The 20434-nt window shown below is 36.7% G+C and overlaps 2 protein-coding genes across 2 annotated transcripts; both read left to right on the top strand.

Moving 5' to 3' along the window:
* Positions 1 to 1409: 1409 nt before the first annotated feature.
* On the top strand, positions 1410 to 5023 carry LOC103929864 (RAP domain-containing protein, chloroplastic). Its single transcript, XM_018643162.2, has 4 exons — positions 1410 to 3643; positions 3760 to 3842; positions 4175 to 4278; positions 4580 to 5023. Exons 1-3 carry the CDS (start codon positions 1810 to 1812, stop codon positions 4265 to 4267), a joined length of 2010 nt encoding a protein of 669 aa, XP_018498678.2. The 5' UTR covers positions 1410 to 1809; the 3' UTR covers positions 4268 to 4278; positions 4580 to 5023.
* Positions 5024 to 10224: 5201 nt separating this feature from the next.
* On the top strand, positions 10225 to 11352 carry LOC125479456 (zinc finger BED domain-containing protein RICESLEEPER 2-like). The gene has a single exon (XM_048588739.1). The coding sequence runs from the start codon at positions 10225 to 10227 to the stop codon at positions 11350 to 11352; it is 1128 nt and encodes a 375-aa protein (XP_048444696.1).
* Positions 11353 to 20434: the final 9082 nt, after the last annotated feature.

Raw genomic sequence — 20434 nt, 5'->3', positions numbered from 1 at the left:
TATTGATTGCATCGGCCAATCATAAAGCGCCACATGGACATGAATTTTTGTTTATTTTTAAAACTACTATAATAACTAAAAATAAATAAAAATTACAAGGTTCATATTATCATACTAGCCGTCAACAAACATATCCCACTTCCCCACTTTAAGAGGGACAAGTGTCCAAAACTAAGATTCGAAAAATCACAAAGTACCTCACTGCATCTAGATTATAATTATCAATTATTATGCAAACATTGAATTTAGTTTGATTTTAGAATAACATGGTTGGCGGGGATGGCTGAGGTGGCTGATAAGGGAGGGGATTGGGGAGAGATTTCTAATCTCTTTTTTTCTATTTTTGTTGATAAAAAAAAATTACCAAAAGAAAAAAAGGAAAAAAAGAATAGAATGACATTTTGACATAAATTTTGATTTGGCCTGCAATTGATAACGAACTCCACTGCAGAGTTATGATTAATAATATTTTTTTTTTCCACAAGGGTTGAGCCAATTTAAAGTAGTGTCTCACCACAGGGATCACATAAAAAATTTGGCCTAGAAAAAAATATGTGTATATATACTTGGGCTAAAGTATATGCAAGGAAGTTTAATAGTATTCCTCTTCACTTGAAAGTGAGAGGTCTTAGATTCGATTATCACCAAAGGTAAATTTGAACCCCATTATTATAGCAAGGAAAGAGGGAGAAATTTTTTGAAGTCATTGTTCCTTCAACAACTTGGAAAAATTAGGACACCTCATTTGGCAAGTCTCCTCGCTCAAAGACTTAAAGAACTCTCACCATATGCTAAATCCACTTTGGCACTCAAAAGTTTCGACATCATTTAGTGACTTGGATTTTCTAAGTTACCGAGAAGCCTTCCTCACTCGAGAACTTAGAGAATACTGTTTGTACTATACTTCATGAATTCTGGAACTACCGAACACCTGTCAACTTTATACCTTCAGAGACTCACTAAAGGATTCATGTTGAGGCACCCTTGCCTAAGCACAAGTGTTTCTCTCCAACTAAGAGGCCAATCACAACGTGACACGCGACAACATTAGAATAAAGCTCCTAGAGTCTCATATCGACCGCAGACGAAAGCCGAAGACTCTCCTCAACTATGAAAGGAGGTCATTTTCCTACAATTAATTCCTAATGACATTATTCCCCTTAACCCTTAATAGAACTTACTAATAATGACTATGCTTGAGCCTTTGTACTATGGAAACTATACATTGATCATGAGAAATCCTCTACATTGTCACTCATACTAAGATCTGGTGGTATTTCTCTTCACTTAAAAGTGTAATATCTTATATTCAAATCTCGTGGATGGTGAATTCGATATCAAATTAGTTCCTGGAAACTTCCCCTCCTTTGTTCAGAAAAATTTATGTAGCTTAATTTTTCGTTAGTTTTGAGGGTGTGGTCTCCACACTCCCCAATGCATCATCTTTTCACTCTTCGACATTATCCCTTCCTTCCTTCCCTGAAATTCAACCGCCGAACTCAATCTCTCTCTCTCTCAGTTCTTCGAAATTTCTTCTTTTATCCTCTAAATCATCAGTCGAACTCCAACCCTTCGATTCCCCATCTTCCATTTTCCTTCCAATCTTCTTGAATTCCCAACCCTCCTAAAACCCGTGCCAGTTCCTTAGCTAAATAAACCAGAAATCCCACAGGCGCCACCACAGCAGCATTCCCTTCAGAATCAGTGGATATCGTGTGTTGGGTATGTCCTGTTAGTTTGCGATTTCTGTCCTAAATATATAGTTGCTTAGAATTTTGTTAATCCATTTTTCAAGTTTGTTAGATAAGTATGCAAGGATTGCTTACCACTTTCCCCAATCAAATTTTCTTCAAACCCTTCATTTTCAAACCCGATATTGTTCATAAGCTTCCATTAACGAAAACTGGGGTCTTAGCTCGAAAGCTTGAGGTGGGTTTTTCGAGAAGACGTTGTTTAAGTGTAGGAAGAGATAATACTGCTGTTAGTTCTAGGAGTGTTGATGGTGGCGATGATAGTGGTGAAGAAGAAGAGAAAGGAGATGGGAATTTGGATTGGGAGTTGGAGTTTCTTGGGGAGCTTGACCCTTTGGGTTTCCAGGCCCCTAGGAAGAGGAAAAAGGAGCAAAATGCTCAGTTGGTTGAAAGTGAGGGAATGGATTGGTGTGTGAGGGCGAGAAAGACTGCGCTGAAAGTGATCGAGGCGAAAGGATGGTCTGAGGCAATGGAGGATATGATTACCGTAAAGAAGAAAAAGAAGAAGAACAAGAAGAAGGTGGGGAAAGTAGAGAAAATGGCAAAGAAAATCAGGGAAATTGAAGAAGATTTAGATGTTGATTCGGAGGAAAACTTTGATATGCCGGACATGAATAGTCTGGACAGTGCTAGTCATTTAAGAAGAACTGTGAGTGTGCTGGGGGGTGGGATGTTTGAAGAGAAGAAGGAGAAAACTAGGGAAAAGTTTGTTCAGAGGCTTTCCCAATTCTCGGGGCCATCAGATCGCAAGAAAGAAATCAACTTGAATAGAGCAATTATTGAGGCACAGACTGCGGAAGAAGTGTTGGAGGTTACTGCAGAGACAATCATGGCTGTTGGGAAGGGCTTGAGTCCCTCACCTCTCTCTCCTTTAAACATTGCCACTGCTCTTCATCGGATTGCTAAGAACATGGAGCAAGTTGCAATGACAGAGACACGTAGGTTGGCTTTTGCTCGTCAAAGAGAGATGTCTATGCTTGTGGGAATAGCAATGACAGCCTTGCCAGAGTGTTCAGCCCAAGGTATCTCTAATATCTCGTGGGCGTTGTCTAAGATCGGCGGTGATCTACTTTACTTGTCAGAAATGGATAGAGTTGCGGAGGTGGCCTTAACCAAGGTCGAGGAGTTTAATTCACAGAATGTGGCTAATGTTGCTGGTGCTTTTGCTTTGATGAAGCACTCCGCTCCTGATCTCTTTTCTGAATTATCAAAACGGGCATCAGATATAATTCACACTTTCCACGAGCAAGAGCTTGCTCAGGTGTTGTGGGCTTTTGCTTCGTTATCAGAGTCTGCTGAACGTTTGCTGGACTCCTTAGATATTGTTTTCAAAGATTCCAGCCAATTTTTATGCTTCTCAAGCAAAGAAATATCAGAATTTTACAGAGAAAAGAGTGTGGACAACATAGAAGATCTTGACTTTGATGGCAGCGATGTAAGCGCTCCGGTGCTCAGTTTCCATAGGGATCAGCTTGGGAGTATAGCGTGGTCTTATGCTGTTTTTGGACAAATGGATCGGACTTTCTTTTCCCATGTGTGGAGAACTCTGAGCCAATTTGAAGAGCAAAGGATTTCAGAGCAGTATAGGGAAGATATCATGTTTGCGTCTCAGGTTTATCTAGTGAACCAGTGCTTGAAGCTTGAGTACCCGCACCTTCATTTATCTCTACGGGAAGATCTTGAAGAGAAAATTGCTCGGGCTGGTAAAACTAAGAGATTTAATCAGAAAACGACATCGTCATTTCAAAAGGAGGTCGCTCGTCTTCTTGTCAGCACTGGTCTTGATTGGGTCAAAGAATATGTGGTGGATGGGTACACTCTAGATGCCGTCGTGATTGATAAGAAGGTTGCTATGGAGATTGATGGCCCAACGCATTTCTCAAGAAATACTTGTGAGTATCCTTCACATAATCTTACAGCTTCTTCTTTGCGCTTGTTTTCATTTGAGCCATTGACTACTCTTAATGTCCTAGTTAGTATTCAACTGATCTCATTATGCTTCGTACAGGGGTTCCCTTGGGACATACTATGTTGAAACGCCGCTACATAACTGCTGCTGGTTGGAAAGTAGTGTCAGTGGCTCATCAAGAGGTGAGTTTAATTTTTTAGCATGAAACCACCTTCCAATGCAGGACTTTGGTCCCTAAATAGTAAAACTTAAATAAATCATCTCCATGATCGAGTCAAGCTTCATGAACAAAAATTAAAGGTGCTCTACCGGTCTCAACATGCCCATGCACATATTCACGAATCACAACACAAAGAAAATAAACACGAAAAACCTTCAAATGAAGAACAAATCATATTGTGTGGTGTCTCTGTGCGTGTTGTGATAATTCATGGATGTGAAAACTACTTACATGTTTATCGGATAAGAGTGGTTTCCAGATGTTTTTAACATAATTATTTTCTGTTTCTTGTAGTGGGAAGAACTTCAAGGTGGTTTTGAGCAACTAGAGTACCTACGAGAAATTCTGAAGGAGCACTTATATGCAGACAATACCATCCAAGTATAGACGTGGGAAAGGTAGTTTCTCATGGAATTGACTTGTTGAAAATTCTTGGCAGATGAGTAGTTGAATACATAGTTAGCTAGTGAATTGCAAAATATAATTTTCACAGATGCATTCATCTTGAAGCAGCTAATTTTTGAGCTGATTAAGTAGCTAAACAAAATATAAGTGTAGATCCCCTGTCATTCATATTAAAAACGTGCCTCATGCAGCATTTTGGTTTTTACTAACACTACAGTCTCATCAGAACAACTGTTCTTCTGGTTGTCACCGATCATTCCTTTCATGTCTTTTTTTTCTTTTTCTTTTCTGTAGAGCTCTGAGAGTAGAGCACTGAACAACTCCAAGGGAGCTCATTCTCCAGGTGAGGATGTATCGAGGTTTAGGTTATTTAGGATGACGTCGTATTTTGAATAGCAAGGCTTACTCCACTCGTCAGTTACTAGTTAAAGTCCATCTCTAGAGCCAATTTTCTATTTTTCTTGGGGGCTGAGTGAGTAAACTTTTTGTTCATTTCTGATGATATTGGATTTCCTGAACAACTTTGCATCCTTGGTGCTGTTACCATGAAAAATTGACAGATGAGAGAATTGCAATTAGTCTAATACCAAACTAAAACGAAAGAGTGGTTGCAACTGATAGCATCCTTGCATAACTTTAAATTCTACTGGTACATTAGATTGGAAGAACTCTGTCAAAATCATAAAATTTGTAATCTTACATTTTGAAAGCCGAGTATTAAAATTCTTAACTTGGATCTCCTTGTGATTATTTAATTTATGTCGATTCTTAACTTGGATCTCGTTGTGATTATTTAATTTATGTCGTTTTAAGAAAAATTGCATATCCATCTGTACTGTCTCCATTCAATATGTTTTAGGGTATCATTTCGTTTCAAGTTTTCGGAAAATGTTGCTTTGCTTATAATGTTTTTCTTATGTCTAACATCTTGTGTGGTTTATAAACTTCAGTTCCGTTCTATTAAGACCCCATGGTCCAAGAAAATGGTCACCGTTCGATTGTAATCCCACAGTAATTAGTGGTTTAACTTTTGTTGTTGTACTTTTTTCTTAACCGTTGGACTTAAGATCAAACGCTTGGTGACCACATTTATCTTGGACAATGAGGTCGAGGAGAACGAGACTCTTATAAATTTGGGCCCCTTAGTAGGAGATGTAGAATTCGAATGTAAAAATCCACATTGATTTTGTGAAAACTTTTTCTTGTCCTAAATGTATGTGATCTTATTTTATTTCATTCACAAGCTCTCTCAACTATTTTGCTTTCGTTCATTTCTTTTGTTGGCATATTGTTTCTTAATTTTCTTTCTTTTTGATACATTTGAGGGTCCAAAGGCTCAAAACGGCAAAAACTCAACCAGATACTACAGGGCCTACTGGGCCTAAGACTTTTACTTTTGTGGGTACTGTCAGGGTTCGTTTGGGTTGGATCTTCTAGTTTTGGTGGTAAATTATACAATTGAGTTTAAGGCTCATTTAGAGCTGTTTGATAACAATTTCATTTTCAATTTGAAAACTATATTTGTTTATAAATTCTCTTGGCAGGTGGGTAATACTTGGAGTAGCTATTTATTACCAGCTTGATAAGGAATTACGTGAGCTTTTGGGGAAACTGAAATCTTGTTTGGTAACTAATTCCAGTTTTTAGTTTTTAAAAAATGAAAGACACTTTATTGAGTTTTCAAAATTTGCCTTTCAGTTTTCAGTTTTTGGTTTTCAATGCTCATTTTATTAAAAATTAATAGTTACCAACTTACCGACAAGATTTCAGTTCTCAAAAAGTAAGAGTGAAAACCAAAAACTGAAAACGAAATGATTACCAAATAGCTTCTTAGCAGTATAGCTCACAATGCATGCTGCCACTCTTTTGGAGCAATATTACTATTTTAAATTACACTAAGGCCTTCCACATTAGGCTGGAAAAAAAGTGCATTATACTAATATTTTGAGCATGGAGGAATCACCTTACAGTGGGTCGGAAAAATTTGAATGTGATACCAATATATTAAACTACGATAGTGATAGCAATAACATAAATGAGTTGGGTCTCACTACTTTATATATTATATTTTTAATGAGGGGTATTTTAGGCCATCTCCAACCGAGGATTGGTCAGAGGGCTCATTTTAACCCTTTGGCCCTCCAAGAAATTAATATTTTAATGAACAATACAGGGTTATATTTGCCTCCGTTTCCAACCGAGGGTCAAAGGGCCATAGGGCTCGTTTTAGCCCTGTCACAAAAAACCGTCTCCAACCGAGGACCAAATGGCCATAGGGTCAGACATAATTTATTATTTAAAAATTACAACTTAAATTCAAATCCAACGGCTAAATGACGTTAGCTGGCCGTTGGATATGAATTTTTCTTTTGCTATGAATAGGGTGGATATTCGGTTATAATTCACACAACTTTGAATTCAATCTATTTCAATTCAAGTTTGCAATGAATTCCAACTTTGGATCCTTTTCGGATTCCAACTGAGGGTCTTCATCCAATTCCAAATTGGAAGCAAAATGGGCGCAAATGAGACGAGAAGATGAACAGTCTAATTAAGAAGTTCTAGTAAGGCGCAACAAACAAAATAGAGCAGCAGCCATGGTTGGGGCCATGGTATGTCAGCCAACTGAGGAACAACCTCAATAGGGTAGCTCTATTGCTGGTCGCTCTTACAAACCACGAAACAGAGCGATGTCACATGCTAATCTGATGAACAACTACTTCAACCCCAACTTGGTGTACACAAAAGAGGATTTCAGACGTCGCTTCCAGATGAGATGTCATGTCTTCGAGTGTTTACTTCGTGATGTCCAGCAGGTTAATCCATATTTTCGACAGAAGCGGGATAGAGCATGCCGCCCTGGTTTCTCACCTCATCAGAAAGTTACTGTCGCACTCCGAATGATGGCCTATGGCTCCCCATTTGATTCGATGGATGAAACCTATGGTATATCTGAGTCTACATGCCTTGATACTCTTGAACAATTCTGTGACGCAATTGTTCAGGTTTACAAAGACGAGTACCTTCGTGAGCCAAATCAAGAAGATCTGAATTGGCTCATTCGCAAAGCTGAAGACTGTGGGTTTTCGGGCATGATAAGGTTATTAGACTGCATGCATTGAGATTGGAAGAACTGTCCCACCGGATGGCAAAGAGGCTTTAGCAGAAGGTCGAGAAAGCCAACTGTGGTGTTAGAGGTGGTTACCTCATATGTCAAATGAATCTGGCATTCTTTCTTTGGAGTTCCTGGATCCCAAAATGACATTACAGTTCTTGGGCGATCACCTCTCTTCAATAACTTGACAGAAGGTAAAGCACCTCAACTTGACTACTACATCAACAATCGTCAATACAATATAGGGTATTACTTGTCAGATGACATCTACCTAGGGTTGGAAAAAAATATCCTAAAAATACCAAACCAAACCGAAAAATTCTCGAAATCGAACCGAAAAATTCCCAAACCGAAATTCCCGAAAATTTTGGTACCCAATACCGAACCGATCCTGACATTTTGGTATGGGAATCGGTCTCAAGTTTTTGGGATTTTGGTAATCCCAAACCGAACCGAAACAAAAAATATTATTTAATTTTTAAATATATAATTAGAATTTTAATAGCCTTTGGATTATGTTGAGATTTAATCTCAACCGTTGCATATAATCGAAGTTATCAACCTGTGTTTGACTCTCTATCTCTCGACATTCACTTAGTCACACATAAGAGTCTCTCAGACCTAACCTCACCTCAGTATCTCCTCGCCGATTTGTCTCTCCTCCCACATCCGTCGCCTGAATCCCGAATCTACCCACAACAGTCCTCATTCCTCTCAATCCCCAGTCCTCACCTGTATCGTGCCTTCACCGAACCACCGAATTCGGCTCCTGAATTGAGCTCTCAATCTCAGTCCGCACTCCTCCTCACTGCAAAAGGTAAGAAATTCCTGCAATGAACTCAACCAAAGCTCATACAAATTGTTTGATTCCAAATTCGATTAGAGAATTTGAAATTGGGTTTCTGAATTAGGGCTTTTGGAATTAGGGATTTAGAATCGACGGAGAGGTTACAGAGGGAATATGAGAGGTGAAAGGGGGAGGGAGCCTGACTTAAATGTTTTGTAAAATACCTTATGCAATCAAAGCTTTTTTCGTAAATTTTGGCAAGGTACTCAGGTACCCCATTCCTTCTTTTTGTAAATTTTTCAAATGGATTTTAGCGAGGTACTCAGGTACCCCATTCGTTCTTTTCGTAAAATTTGTCACTGCAGTTGATTTAGGGTTATTCATATATGGTGCACCAGTTCCATAATTTTATAAAAATGGATGCTCGATTAATTAATAAGTTTTTATAATTATTCTTAGCATATTTAATTGCATGTGATTCTGTAGTTTAAATTTATTGGAATGGATGGGGTTATAAAATGGAAATTGTTTGCACGTCAAGGCACAGTTTGTTAAGGTTTTGCTTAGTTATGGGCTAATATTCGAAAGAAAGTTAATGGAGTGTGGTACAAGCTGCTGTTGTTGTTCCCTTGTTTGTGTTAAATATATGAAATCTGGGTCATATGCATTCGAACAGATCGAGGCATTTTGCTTCTTTCTTTGTTTGTTTTATATTCTTTTTGGGTGAGGGGATGAGGGCCATGGGTTGTAAATGGTGTTGATTAGTATTGGACTCGGAATATGGATTAAAAACATATTGATTGCGGGGAAGTGGATTAAAAAGTTAGTCTAAAATGTTACTATGATATATCAATTTTATTTTGTTGTCCATATACAACATAAAATCAGTAATTGAACGATACAACAAAGCAAAAGAGGAGCACTACCAATTTGGGAATCCAGCTTCTGAGGTTAAGGTATTCTTCAGTGAAACTGCATCAGCTTCAGACTTAAGTTATCAATAAAACTGCATCAGCTTCAGACGATGTCCTGCAACAGTTTTATTGATAATTGCATTATTGATAGCTTATCTTCAAAGCATTGTTAACTATTACATATTTGAAAAATGGTTTTATATTGAATATGTTAATGTTATTGCATTTGAATTGGATATGTGTTATTGTGCTTTATTGATTGGGATTTGGATATATGCTGAACTGTGATTGTGATATATTAATGTGCATTGTTATTTTATTTGTTAGGATGGACGGGTCTAGTAGCCAATCTAGTACACCTATGGTCTCGGTATTAGGAAAACGAAAACAAACCCAACCTAGTGGTACCCTTCAATTAGGCACTTCCTTACATCAAGATTATTTGCATAATGATTATTATGAAGATTGTTGGGATGATGATCCGGATGTGGAGGAGGATAGTGCATTAGAATAAATAGAAGAAGAGGGGGAAGAGGGGGAAGAGGAAGTAGAACAAGTAGAAGAAGTAGTGAGACAATGGGATGGTCCTCCTCTGAAAAAGGGTAATACGAGAAAGGGTCAAAGTCCGGCGTGGAATGATGCTAAGAGGGTAACGATGACCGATAATAATGGGAAGAGATTGTTCATGGCCGAATGCAAGCATTGCAAACTCTTAGTATCGGCACACCCTAGAACTCATGGGACGGTGGGAATTCTTAAACATTTGAGGAAATGCACGGGTTCTAGTCTCTTTGAGAATATGGATCCGAACCAACCTACATTGACACAAGTGAGGATGGGAGGTCCGGTTGTCACTCACACTTTCAATAAAAAAAAACTTGATAGGAGATGTGTGAGGTGGATTATAATAGCGGAGATGCCTTTTAGGGTGGTTGATCAAGAGGACTTTCGAGCTTTTATTCGTGACTTGAATCCAAAGTACAAACTTCCTAATAGGCATAAGGTGGCGGCGGCGGTTTTGGAGTTGTATTTTGAAGAGAAGGCAAAAATAAAAAGTGTGATTTAGGGATTGAGAGTGAGTATCACAACTGATACTTGGATCTCGATTCAAATGATAAACTACATGGTCATCACGACCCATTTTTTGGACGCTAATTGGGGATTGCATAAGAGGATCCTAAACTTTGTCCAAGTTACTTCTCACAAGGGTGATGATATTGGAAGATGCCTAGAGGTTTGCTTGAATGATTGGGGCATAGACAAGGTGTTTATCATTACCGTTGACAATGCTAGTGCAAATGACACCGCTATTGCATACATGAAAAAAAGACTCAAGTCAAATGGTACTCTTTTACTTGACGGGGCTCACTTGCATATGAGGTGTGCTTGTCACATCCTCAATTTGATAGTTAAGGATGGAATGGCGGAGCTTAGTAGGGAGATTGATGCCATAAGAAATTGTGTGAAGTTTATACACTCATCCCCAGCAAGGTTGGAGTTTTTTAGGGAATATTGTGTCTTGTTGAGATTTGATAGGATGTCAAGTATCCCTTTTGATGTTGTCACAAGGTGGAATGCCACGTATCAAATGCTTAATAGTGCTTTCAAGTTTAAAGAAGTGTTCTCTAAGAAGGCATTTGAATGTGATTCTTTTATTGCTTACTTCAAAGAGGAGGTCTCGAAAGAGGTTGATGGGGTGACAAAAAAGGCCAAGCGGGTGGGTCCTCCGGAGGTGGATGATTGGGAAAGGTTGATGAGTTTTGCTCACTTTCTCAAAAAACTTTATGATGCCACATTGACATTGAGTGCAACCCTTACTCCAACGTCACACTTAATACTTAGCACGGTGATTGCCTTGCAAGTGGAGATAAAAGAACAAATTTTAAATGCCTCTAATGCCAATTTGCGAAGTGTGGCTACCTCAATGAAGCTCAAGTTTGACAAATATTGGGGTGACATTGAAAAGGTAAATCATATTCTCTGTGTGGCCCAATCACTCGACCCAAGGTACAAATTTGATATGTTGGAGACAAATCTAGAAGAGCTCGGCTATGGATGTGACAAAATAAGGGAGGAGAAAGTAAGGGTTAAAGGCTATGTAACCAAGTTGTATAATGCATATAAGGAGGGAGTGGTCCTTAGTGGTAGTAGTGGTAGTAGTACTAGTAGTAGTGCTACCTCAAATGTGGAGCAAAGATCAAGTGTACTAGATGATGGGGCCCGGGGGGGGGGGTGTGATGGTAGATATTGATGTTGCTTCAAGGATGACAAAGAAGATCCAAAGAAAGAGAGCGGAGGCACAACAAAATGAGATAGCCAATGAAGTGGATATGTACTTCGATGATCCACATCAAAGCTTAACATATGAGGGTTTCAATCTTTTGGATTGGTGGAAAGGAAATTGTGGTCAATATCCAACTCTTAGTAAAGTTGCTAAGGATGTATTGGCCCTTCCTAGTAGCACCGTTGCTAGTGAGAATGCATTTAGTCTTGGTGGGAGAGTTGTTGATCCTTTTAGAGTTTCCTTAACACCTAAAACGGTTGAGGCTTTAGTGTGTACTAGTGATTGCCTTAGAGGAAAAGAATTTTGTTTCTACAAGGAGCTTACACTTGACGAATTATATTTCTACGAGGAGCTTGAATGCTTAGAAAAAAAGTAAGCAAACAATTTAATTTCCTCTTTTATTTTCTTAGTATTTATTATCTATTACTATTAGACTATAATTCAATCTAAATGATTTGTGGTTTATTGTTTTAGGCATGGCTAATTTGGGAGGTGAGGAGAATACAACACAAGAAAATGAAATGCCACCTCCACCTCCACCTCTTCGACCATCTCAAGTTAAGGTTCAACGTCAAAATCAAATTAATCAATCACTACCTCCACGACCACCCATTTTAAGGGGAAGAGCTCAACCATCAATATCAAGGGGAAAGGCTCAACCAAGGGGAAGAGTACAAGTACCAACAAGAAGGGAGCAACCACAAGCATCAACAAGATTAAAGGGCTGAAGGGGCCGAAGAGGCCAACAATCTTCATAAACGTTAAGCTTTGCTTTTTAGCTTTTGAGTTTGTTACTTTATTTATTTTAAAACCTTGGCTTGTAACTAATTTTTTTGTTTTTGGATTTGTTACTTAATTTATTTTTATTGCATGCATGTCATGTGTAGTAGAAATTGAATAGGCAGATCACATATGTTATTAGCAGAAATTGAATAGGCAGATCACTATGGTATTGTGCATAGATTGTAGATTGGCAGATTCCACAGATAATCTGTGCACAGATTGCAGATTGGCAGATTGCACAGATTCAAATTGCAAATTGCCCATAGCCCAAATTTTCAATATAAAAGGTTGAATTTTAGCCCAAAATCATAATATGTCAAATTTAGTCAAAAAGCCCAAAACCATTTCGGGATTCCTGAAAATTTGGTTTGAGATCGGTATTGAATTTGGGATTCCTGAAAATTTCATTTTGGGAATCGGGACAAGGGTTTCGGTATGGGATCCCATACCGAACCATCCCTACATCTACCCAAAGTGGACGACACTTGTCCAAGCAATTCCAAACCCTAGGAATGACGCAGAAAAGTTGTTTACCTTACACCAAGAGGCATACCGGAAAGATATTGAGAGCGCTTTCGGTATTCTATAAGCACGGTGGAAGATCATTAGCGAGCCGGCAAGAGGGTGGAATCGAGAAAATTTGGACTCCATCATGATGTCTTGCATCATATTACACAATATAATAGTGGATGATAAGCAAGATGGGTATATTGATGGAGAGTCCAATGATGACCAAGAAGATCCAAATAGGTCAAAAAGGGCTCGTGCAAAAATATATGATGGGCTTAATTTGCCTTTCAATCCAAGAACTGGTAGTATCTCTATAAATAAGTACATGAGGCGCTATAAAATGATATGTTCTCGAGCCACAAACAACTACCTACAACAGGATCTTGTTGCACATCTTTGGGCCAAAAGAAGTATGGAGTAGGCGTTTAAGTTTTATGTTGTTAAATGTTTTTTAAAATGTTGTTTAAGTTTCATGTTGTTAAATGTTTTTTTTTTTTATGTTGTATAATTTGTTTGTTAGTTAATGTTATTTATTGTTGTTTCATATTGTTTAATGTTGTTTCATGTTACTTAATTTAATTTAATGTTGTATAATGGCTTAGGAAGTTATAGGAAAAAAAATATAATTTTAAAAGGATATGAAACAAATAGAAGTTATAGGAAAAAATGGAATTTAAAAAAAAAATGAAACAAATTTTGTAAAATAAAAGTTATGAAAAAAAAAATAGAATTTAAAAAAAATATGAAAAATAGAAGTTATAGGAAAAATTTTGTAAATAAAAAATGATAATAAAACTGTAAAAAAAAAAAATAATAATAATTCAAATGCAACGGCTAGCTAACGTCAGCTAGCCATTGCATTTGATTTTTTTTTTTTCTAAAGCATTCCTGTCGGTTATAATCGACAGGAATACATTTATATATTTAATATAAACGTATTCCTGTCGGTTGTAACCGATAGGAAAGTTGATTTTTCTGGCAGCCCTGGGTTGGCTGGTTGGCTAGCTGCATGCAGCCAGCCCTCCAGCCCTCTGGCCTAGCCTTCGGTTGGAGACGGTTTTCGGGCTATTTTCGGCCCTCTGGCTCTCTGGACCCTTTGGTTGGAGATGGCCTTAGCTCACCACTATAAACTATGGTGCATGCTCATCATACACCTAATAATTTGTCATGTTTCCTTTTACTTAACCTTGATTAATTTTTTGTTGAGTTGAAAGGGCTAATTCTAATCAAATGGTGCTACATTTTGTCATTCACTTTGTGATTTTTTACTGTTGGTGGAAAAAGAATGGTCCAAAATATAAGAAAGTTAAAGACATTGCTTTGGTGGATGGTTGGCTAGTTAGAGCATGCTCAGAAGATGGCATGTATACTTTGGTTGGTGTCGGTGGGCAAGGAGACAATGATCAATGATCTCTCGGCCATGTCATAAAGACTCGCATCATTTTGCATATAACATGATTACTGACAACGAGCGGGCGGAGTGCGAGGATGGGGATTAGGAGGGCCGACCGGCAGTATGATGGGGTCGCTCGACCATACAATTATAGGTTGGATTGGACTCTCTTTTATTATGTTGCTGCTTATTTCACCTTCCTTTTTAAGTTTTCTCATTCCGCGGTGCCATCGTTTATTACGCTTGTACTAAAAAAATCTGACCAAATAAATAAATGAACATATTTAAAGATAATCAATATTAAGCTCGTATTAACGATCTTATTAGAGTAAACTCACTCTAGCTTGGTAGCTTTCACCGCCTGTCGAGAGTTGAATTCTGAGATTTGATGGCGGACTTAAAAAGCTTAGCTTGGCATAACAAATAAAGAGTGTCAAGAAACAACACATACCCCTCACTTTTGGAAGGTTCGGGACTTGTGTAACAATAGTGCTATAAGAATCAAACTTAAGCAGTCTGATTTCTAATGTAGGTATCACACTCATCTAAAACCACTATAGAACGCCCAAGGAGAGAGGATAGAATTTGAACTTAGGACACAATGGAATGAAAAGAAAAACTCTATCTACCAATGCAATCCACCACTTTCTTATCTTCCACACACTTAAAAAGTTCTATTTTTGTAAGAAAGTCCTTTTTAACTGCCATCAATACATCTCGATAACATATCCAATGCAAGAAATGAATGACTCGAAAATACTAAAATGTCCCCTTACTACAATGTAAAATATGTTAAACTATGGTCCAATTTAGATGTCTAAGAATTACTAAAATGTTCTTACTCTTATTGGGTCCTACCACTAATAATCCGAGCTGAAATAGCAAATTTTCAGACGAATTCATGTTGTATTAACGGTTTGTGTACACCATAACACTCTTTTACCATTTATAAAAGAAAGTTAACACATTTGTATGGTGGTAACTAATCGTGTACAATGTAACAGTTGGGTTACATCAATTTTAAGTGTTTGCGTGTGTTTATGAACGGGTTGGGTTTTGTGAGTAACTTAGTTGGGTTTTTGATGGGCAAGTAAAGGGTTGGGGTTGGGTATAGGGAGTAATTAGTTAGCAAAACCTTGAGGGGGAGTAAGTTGTGTTTTGTCAACTCACTCCCATCCACTACTCTGTCATTTGGTGTCCAGAATTTAAGCTTGATTGAACATGCTTTTAAAATGATTGAAAACGTTTTTCATGAAATTTATTTTGAGTTCTAAAAGCATGGTAAGTGCTTTTTGGAAGAAGCATTAGATAGGTACTTCTTGTATGAAACAATTCAAATGTTTTTTTAGGATCCACTTAGATTTTTACTAAGGATTGATTTAAAAAATATTTTCACCATAAGCGCTTTCAGTTATTTTAAAAGTACTTCCAAACAAATCCTTTAATTAGATAAATGACTTAACTATATTTAAGATATGTTGAATAATAAACAAAAACAATTATGTCCAATTTGAAGGTTCTTCACTTATAAGTGAGACGTCTTAAATTTAACTTAGTAATTACAACTACCAGTTACAAAATACTCCATTAGTGTTTAAATTGTAAAAATAGTACCAACCATTTCATCAATTTCTTTCTCCCCTAGAAAATAAATGCAAGCAACCAATTAAACAAAAGGGTAAGGGAAAGGTTAGAATTGCGTGCAAAGCATGTTAATTCCAGCAGGAAATTTGGACTTTTGGCCATCCATTTCTGCATTAATTCCAGGGGATATGTTGTGTTATATATAATATACACATACACATATTGTGATGCTTACACATGCTTCACCCGTTGATCACTCTCTTATAATTTATATTTTAATTACTGTGGATCGATGTGGCTCTTTAATATTTCTTCCTTCTGTTTGCCATATACTCCAACATCATCATCATCAACATCCATAGATTCAGATCTCAGACTCAACATGTTACACGCTTGTTCTCAGTGGCGTGTGTCAACCTATGTGTGTGTGTGTGTGTGTGTGTGTATTATACACAGATATACTAACTGCTTAGATTAGATCTGCTTAATTTCTATGCTACAGCTTACAAGAAAGGGGTTTGGTCCAACCAGAAAAACAAGTCACATGCACAACTAAACTACTCTATTTATGTGACAGCTCTACAAGGTGTAAAAAGGTAAATAAGTTTAAATAGGGCTTGTTTCGATTGTTTATGTAGAAAGTTTTCCACTCATAAGCGATTTTATTCTAAGTGTTTTAATTAAAAACATGTTGAATCACCTGTGAAGTGTTTCTCTGAACAAAAAAACTTGTAAATTCTCTTGCCAAACATTATCAGAAAAACGTTTTTAACTTTTCGAAAGCAGTGTAGAGCAGAATTTTTTATGCTTCGTTCTCCAATGATGAGGTGAGAGACATAGAAAGAGTGAGAAACATGTGGAATATTATTAAATGGGTGTTGACCCCATCGTCGCAGAAGAAATGGGCCTAAGGTATTTCCAAAGGCAGATACGTCAATACCAGAATTGATGCTTCAGTCCATGATTGAGGCAATGGTCAATACAAGACAATACTCAAACCAAAAACCAATTAGCCCAAGAGAAGCCAGCGCATGGCATCAGTGTGGTAGTGGGACTGTGAGGACCAACTCTTGAGATAATTTCTAACCAATTTGAGTGCGCTATGGTCACTGGCATGGAGACATACGTGGACGATTTCAGCCTGTTCATGTATTTGAGACTTATAATGCATAAACAATCGTCTACGTAGAAGATTAACGACATCACATTTTATATGTAGACGATTGATTGTAACATTCTTCAAACAGTAGTTTTACACGCGGTGGCATTCCATTTGCTAATATTGTAGGTGTTAGCTGGCCATGTTCAATTGGAGTAGGAGTACCCACTCCACTTGGCACTTGCTCTTAGCAGGCAGGTTTGCATCTACAGGCATTGCATTGTCCTATTTTGCCAACTAATCTTGTCAGCAATCCCACATTGTGTGTTTCTCACATTATTGTTCACATATTTGTGGTTCCTACAAAACTTCTTAACCCAAAGCTTTGTTGTACATTAATACATATATGTATATGTGTGTGTGTGTGTGCATACTTTCTTCTCCTTGGTTTATTTATTTATTTTTATTTTTTAACATTTTGGTCATTGGATATATACCTTTGGTTCTCTTTTTCTTTTTCTTTTTTTGTTTAACAAAAGGTTGATCCCCATAAATCTAGACTTGCTTGATGAAAGCTTTTCTTAGTTTAGATCAAATTTAGCAAATAATACACATTGCTTTAGTTATAACTTATAATGCGAGGTAAGTCATTGATTGGTGCCAAACTAAACATGAAACTCACATTACACCAATCAAACAGTTATTAGTCATTTATGCATGTGTGAGCGACGCATATTAATGCAATTTGTAATATGAAAAAAAAACCTAAAATGTAATTTAAAGTTTTTCCGCATCAGTATATTATATTTTAAAATGGAGAAATTCTCTCATGTAACCAGTTCATTATGTGTTCATTTTTTAAATCATTAATAATAAGTGATTTTTTAAACACATGACAATCGTTTATTAGACTATAACGCTACAAAGACTAAAAACAAGTTCCATGAATTTCACCTTAAAATGGTAGTGCTTGAGAGAGTAAAATGATGCATACGAGTTGAAAGCATGTTTTGAAGTGTCGGCAATTTTGTGGTTAACTCCAACATATCACATACCTTTATGACCAAAAAATTAAATAATTGATTTTCTTACGATAGCATATTTTTATAAGGTTGCACATGTTCTAGTAGAAACTTGCATCAGTGTACATATATTAGTTGTCTTTTCAACTTCCCTACATTATAGATTCGGGAAATATAGAAAAATAATTTAAAGCAGGATGATCTAAATTTAAAGTACTTTAATCAAATATTAATAGAAAACATAAAAATAATTGATTAATTAGTCTCACTATGTCTTGAACCGACAGAAAGATAATTAGTCCAAATCCAAATTGGTGTTATTTATATTAATTGGGAACTGTTATTAGCACTCCAATAATCTCATTCTACACTATTCACAAATGTATTTTTCTTTCCTAATATAAAAAATTTAAAGTGTAGAATAAGATTTTTGGAATACTAATAATAATTCCCTATTAATTTAGTGCAGTGGAAAACAATAACCGGAGGATATGCTTCTCTTTGATTGCCCCCTACCCAAGAAAAAATCAATTAATCTTTTTGCCCTTTCTTATATGATATCCTCATCAATAATTAAATGTAATGCTTAAACCATTACACACAGTTGTTTTTAATAGAATTTGGCTTAGCGGTGGATTGTTTCGGTGGTTGGCGTTTTTCACTTTAACCTGCTGCATTTTAGATAAAACTCTTTTTTTTCTGCTTTTAGTGTAAAATATTGCTTGTAAGAAAAATAAAATAGCATTTGGCTTAATGGTAGTTATTTTTACTTTGTTTAAGAAAGTCTAAAGTTCAAATCACACATGTAACTGAAATATCTTTCACGTTGAGTTTGATACTTAGTTATGTTTGACTCCATTATGATTCCGCATCTCTGTTGTGTGTGTGCTCTATCTCATTGTAAAAGTCTTATTGTTCGTCAGAAAAAAAAAAAATATCGATAATTCTATTTGACCATACAAAAACTAGCACACTTCTAGACATATTCTTTATTAAAAATGAACCCTACTATTGTATGTCGGACCTATTAAAAAGTGTCAACATTATTAATTTTTTTTACTGGTGATGTTATCCACACACCATTTGTTAATTTTTGTACTTTAATCATGTTTAATTCATTCGATCCGATGATTAAAAATTAAAAAAAATGTGTGAGAGATAAAAATGAATAGAACCACCTAATAAAAATTATATATTTAGGCTTATTGCTCAGCAACTCCATATCTGTTGTTAATTATAAGCATGGTGACTCTCTCAGTTGATCAAAAGTCTGATGAAAGATGGTTGTTCATCCAATTAATCAGCCCATTGTATTTCTGCCATATTAATATTATCTCTTTCTGACAGACCTATCGGAGCTTGCTTTGCTTTCAAAGTTACAAAAAACTAATTTACCTAATTAGATAATTATTGATTACTTTTCAAGTTAATTAAAAAAAATTGCTCCTCTCATAAACAACTTTAATCTCCCTTTAATATTAACTTTATCTAAACAATTATTATTGTTACATCACCTGCATTGGAGCGAGGTTATTATACTGCCTGCAGGTCTCCGAGACACTCATTGATGCAAGCAAAGAAAAAGTTTAAGACAGGTAATGACCCTTGAAGAACAAGTAATCCCTAAACCGTGGTTAGCTACTTTATAATTTTAACCTATTATCTCCAAAATTAAACTTATCTTTTGATCAGTTAATTACTTAAACACAACAAGGCAGTAGAGGTGAACACTGAGAAAATGATGAGTATCATCATTGGGTACAAATATATGATTGAGACAAGGCACGAAAAGTGTTTTAAATGTTCTAGAATGTCCTTCCCCACTTGTCACAAATGTTGAAATTGAATCTGCACATCGTCCTAAACTCATTAACTTGTGACAGAACAAACAGTCATGACTCATAAGCAAGCTAAAGAGGTGAGGTATGTCAGTCAAAGGCTCTTTGACGATCAAATTAGTTAGCAATATTAAGACTCAAGTGGGCAAAAGAATAAATATGCAGAGATTGTGTTACCAGAGATAAACCCTACAAAAGCGTATTTATATTAGTCGAGGAGATGACCTTTTAGAATAGTAGAATCCTTATTAAACCAGGAAAATCCCAAATGATATCTAGGAAGTCGTAGATATTGCATCCTCTTAAGAGTGTGATTACTTGCGGCACTGCCAATCCTTAGAGTGTAAGGACTCCAAGTTTATGGGAACTTGTTGATTCCTTGCTGGATTAGGTTCTTGAATCTTGCGGAACAATCATGGTCTATCTAAACAAAGTCGACTAATTCCGGAACATGATGTTACTGATCCATTTATTCAACTTTGCAATTAAGGCTATTGGGTTCATGATCGGACTTCTAAGGTACGTGTATTCTGGTCCACCTTATTCTGGCACTGGAAAAATCATTGGTCTCACAATTTCCCCTAACTAGGCATTTGAAATCACTTATTTCCCATGAGCATGGGGCAGTTACCCAAAGACCATGTCTTTCAGAGTAAGTCGGACTACATACCATTTTCTCCCTTTAGACGTGTGGCATCCTAGCTTCATTTCTTGCGAACCTTTGGACATCGAAACGTTCTGTATTCGAGCGCCCTACCTTGTGAACCGTGCCTTCAATTTCACAATGATGAGAATTTTTGCAATTGCGCGTGTGCAGAAA

This window comes from the organism of the source record quoted next, unplaced genomic scaffold (genome assembly GCF_019419815.1).
Source record: "Pyrus x bretschneideri cultivar Hongxiangsu unplaced genomic scaffold, Pyrus_bretschneideri_v1 Contig29, whole genome shotgun sequence".
In the NCBI taxonomy this organism is placed as follows: Eukaryota; Viridiplantae; Streptophyta; class Magnoliopsida; order Rosales; family Rosaceae; genus Pyrus; species Pyrus x bretschneideri.
Note: the sequence above shows the minus strand (reverse complement) of the source record. Positions and strands in the feature narration are given on the sequence as shown.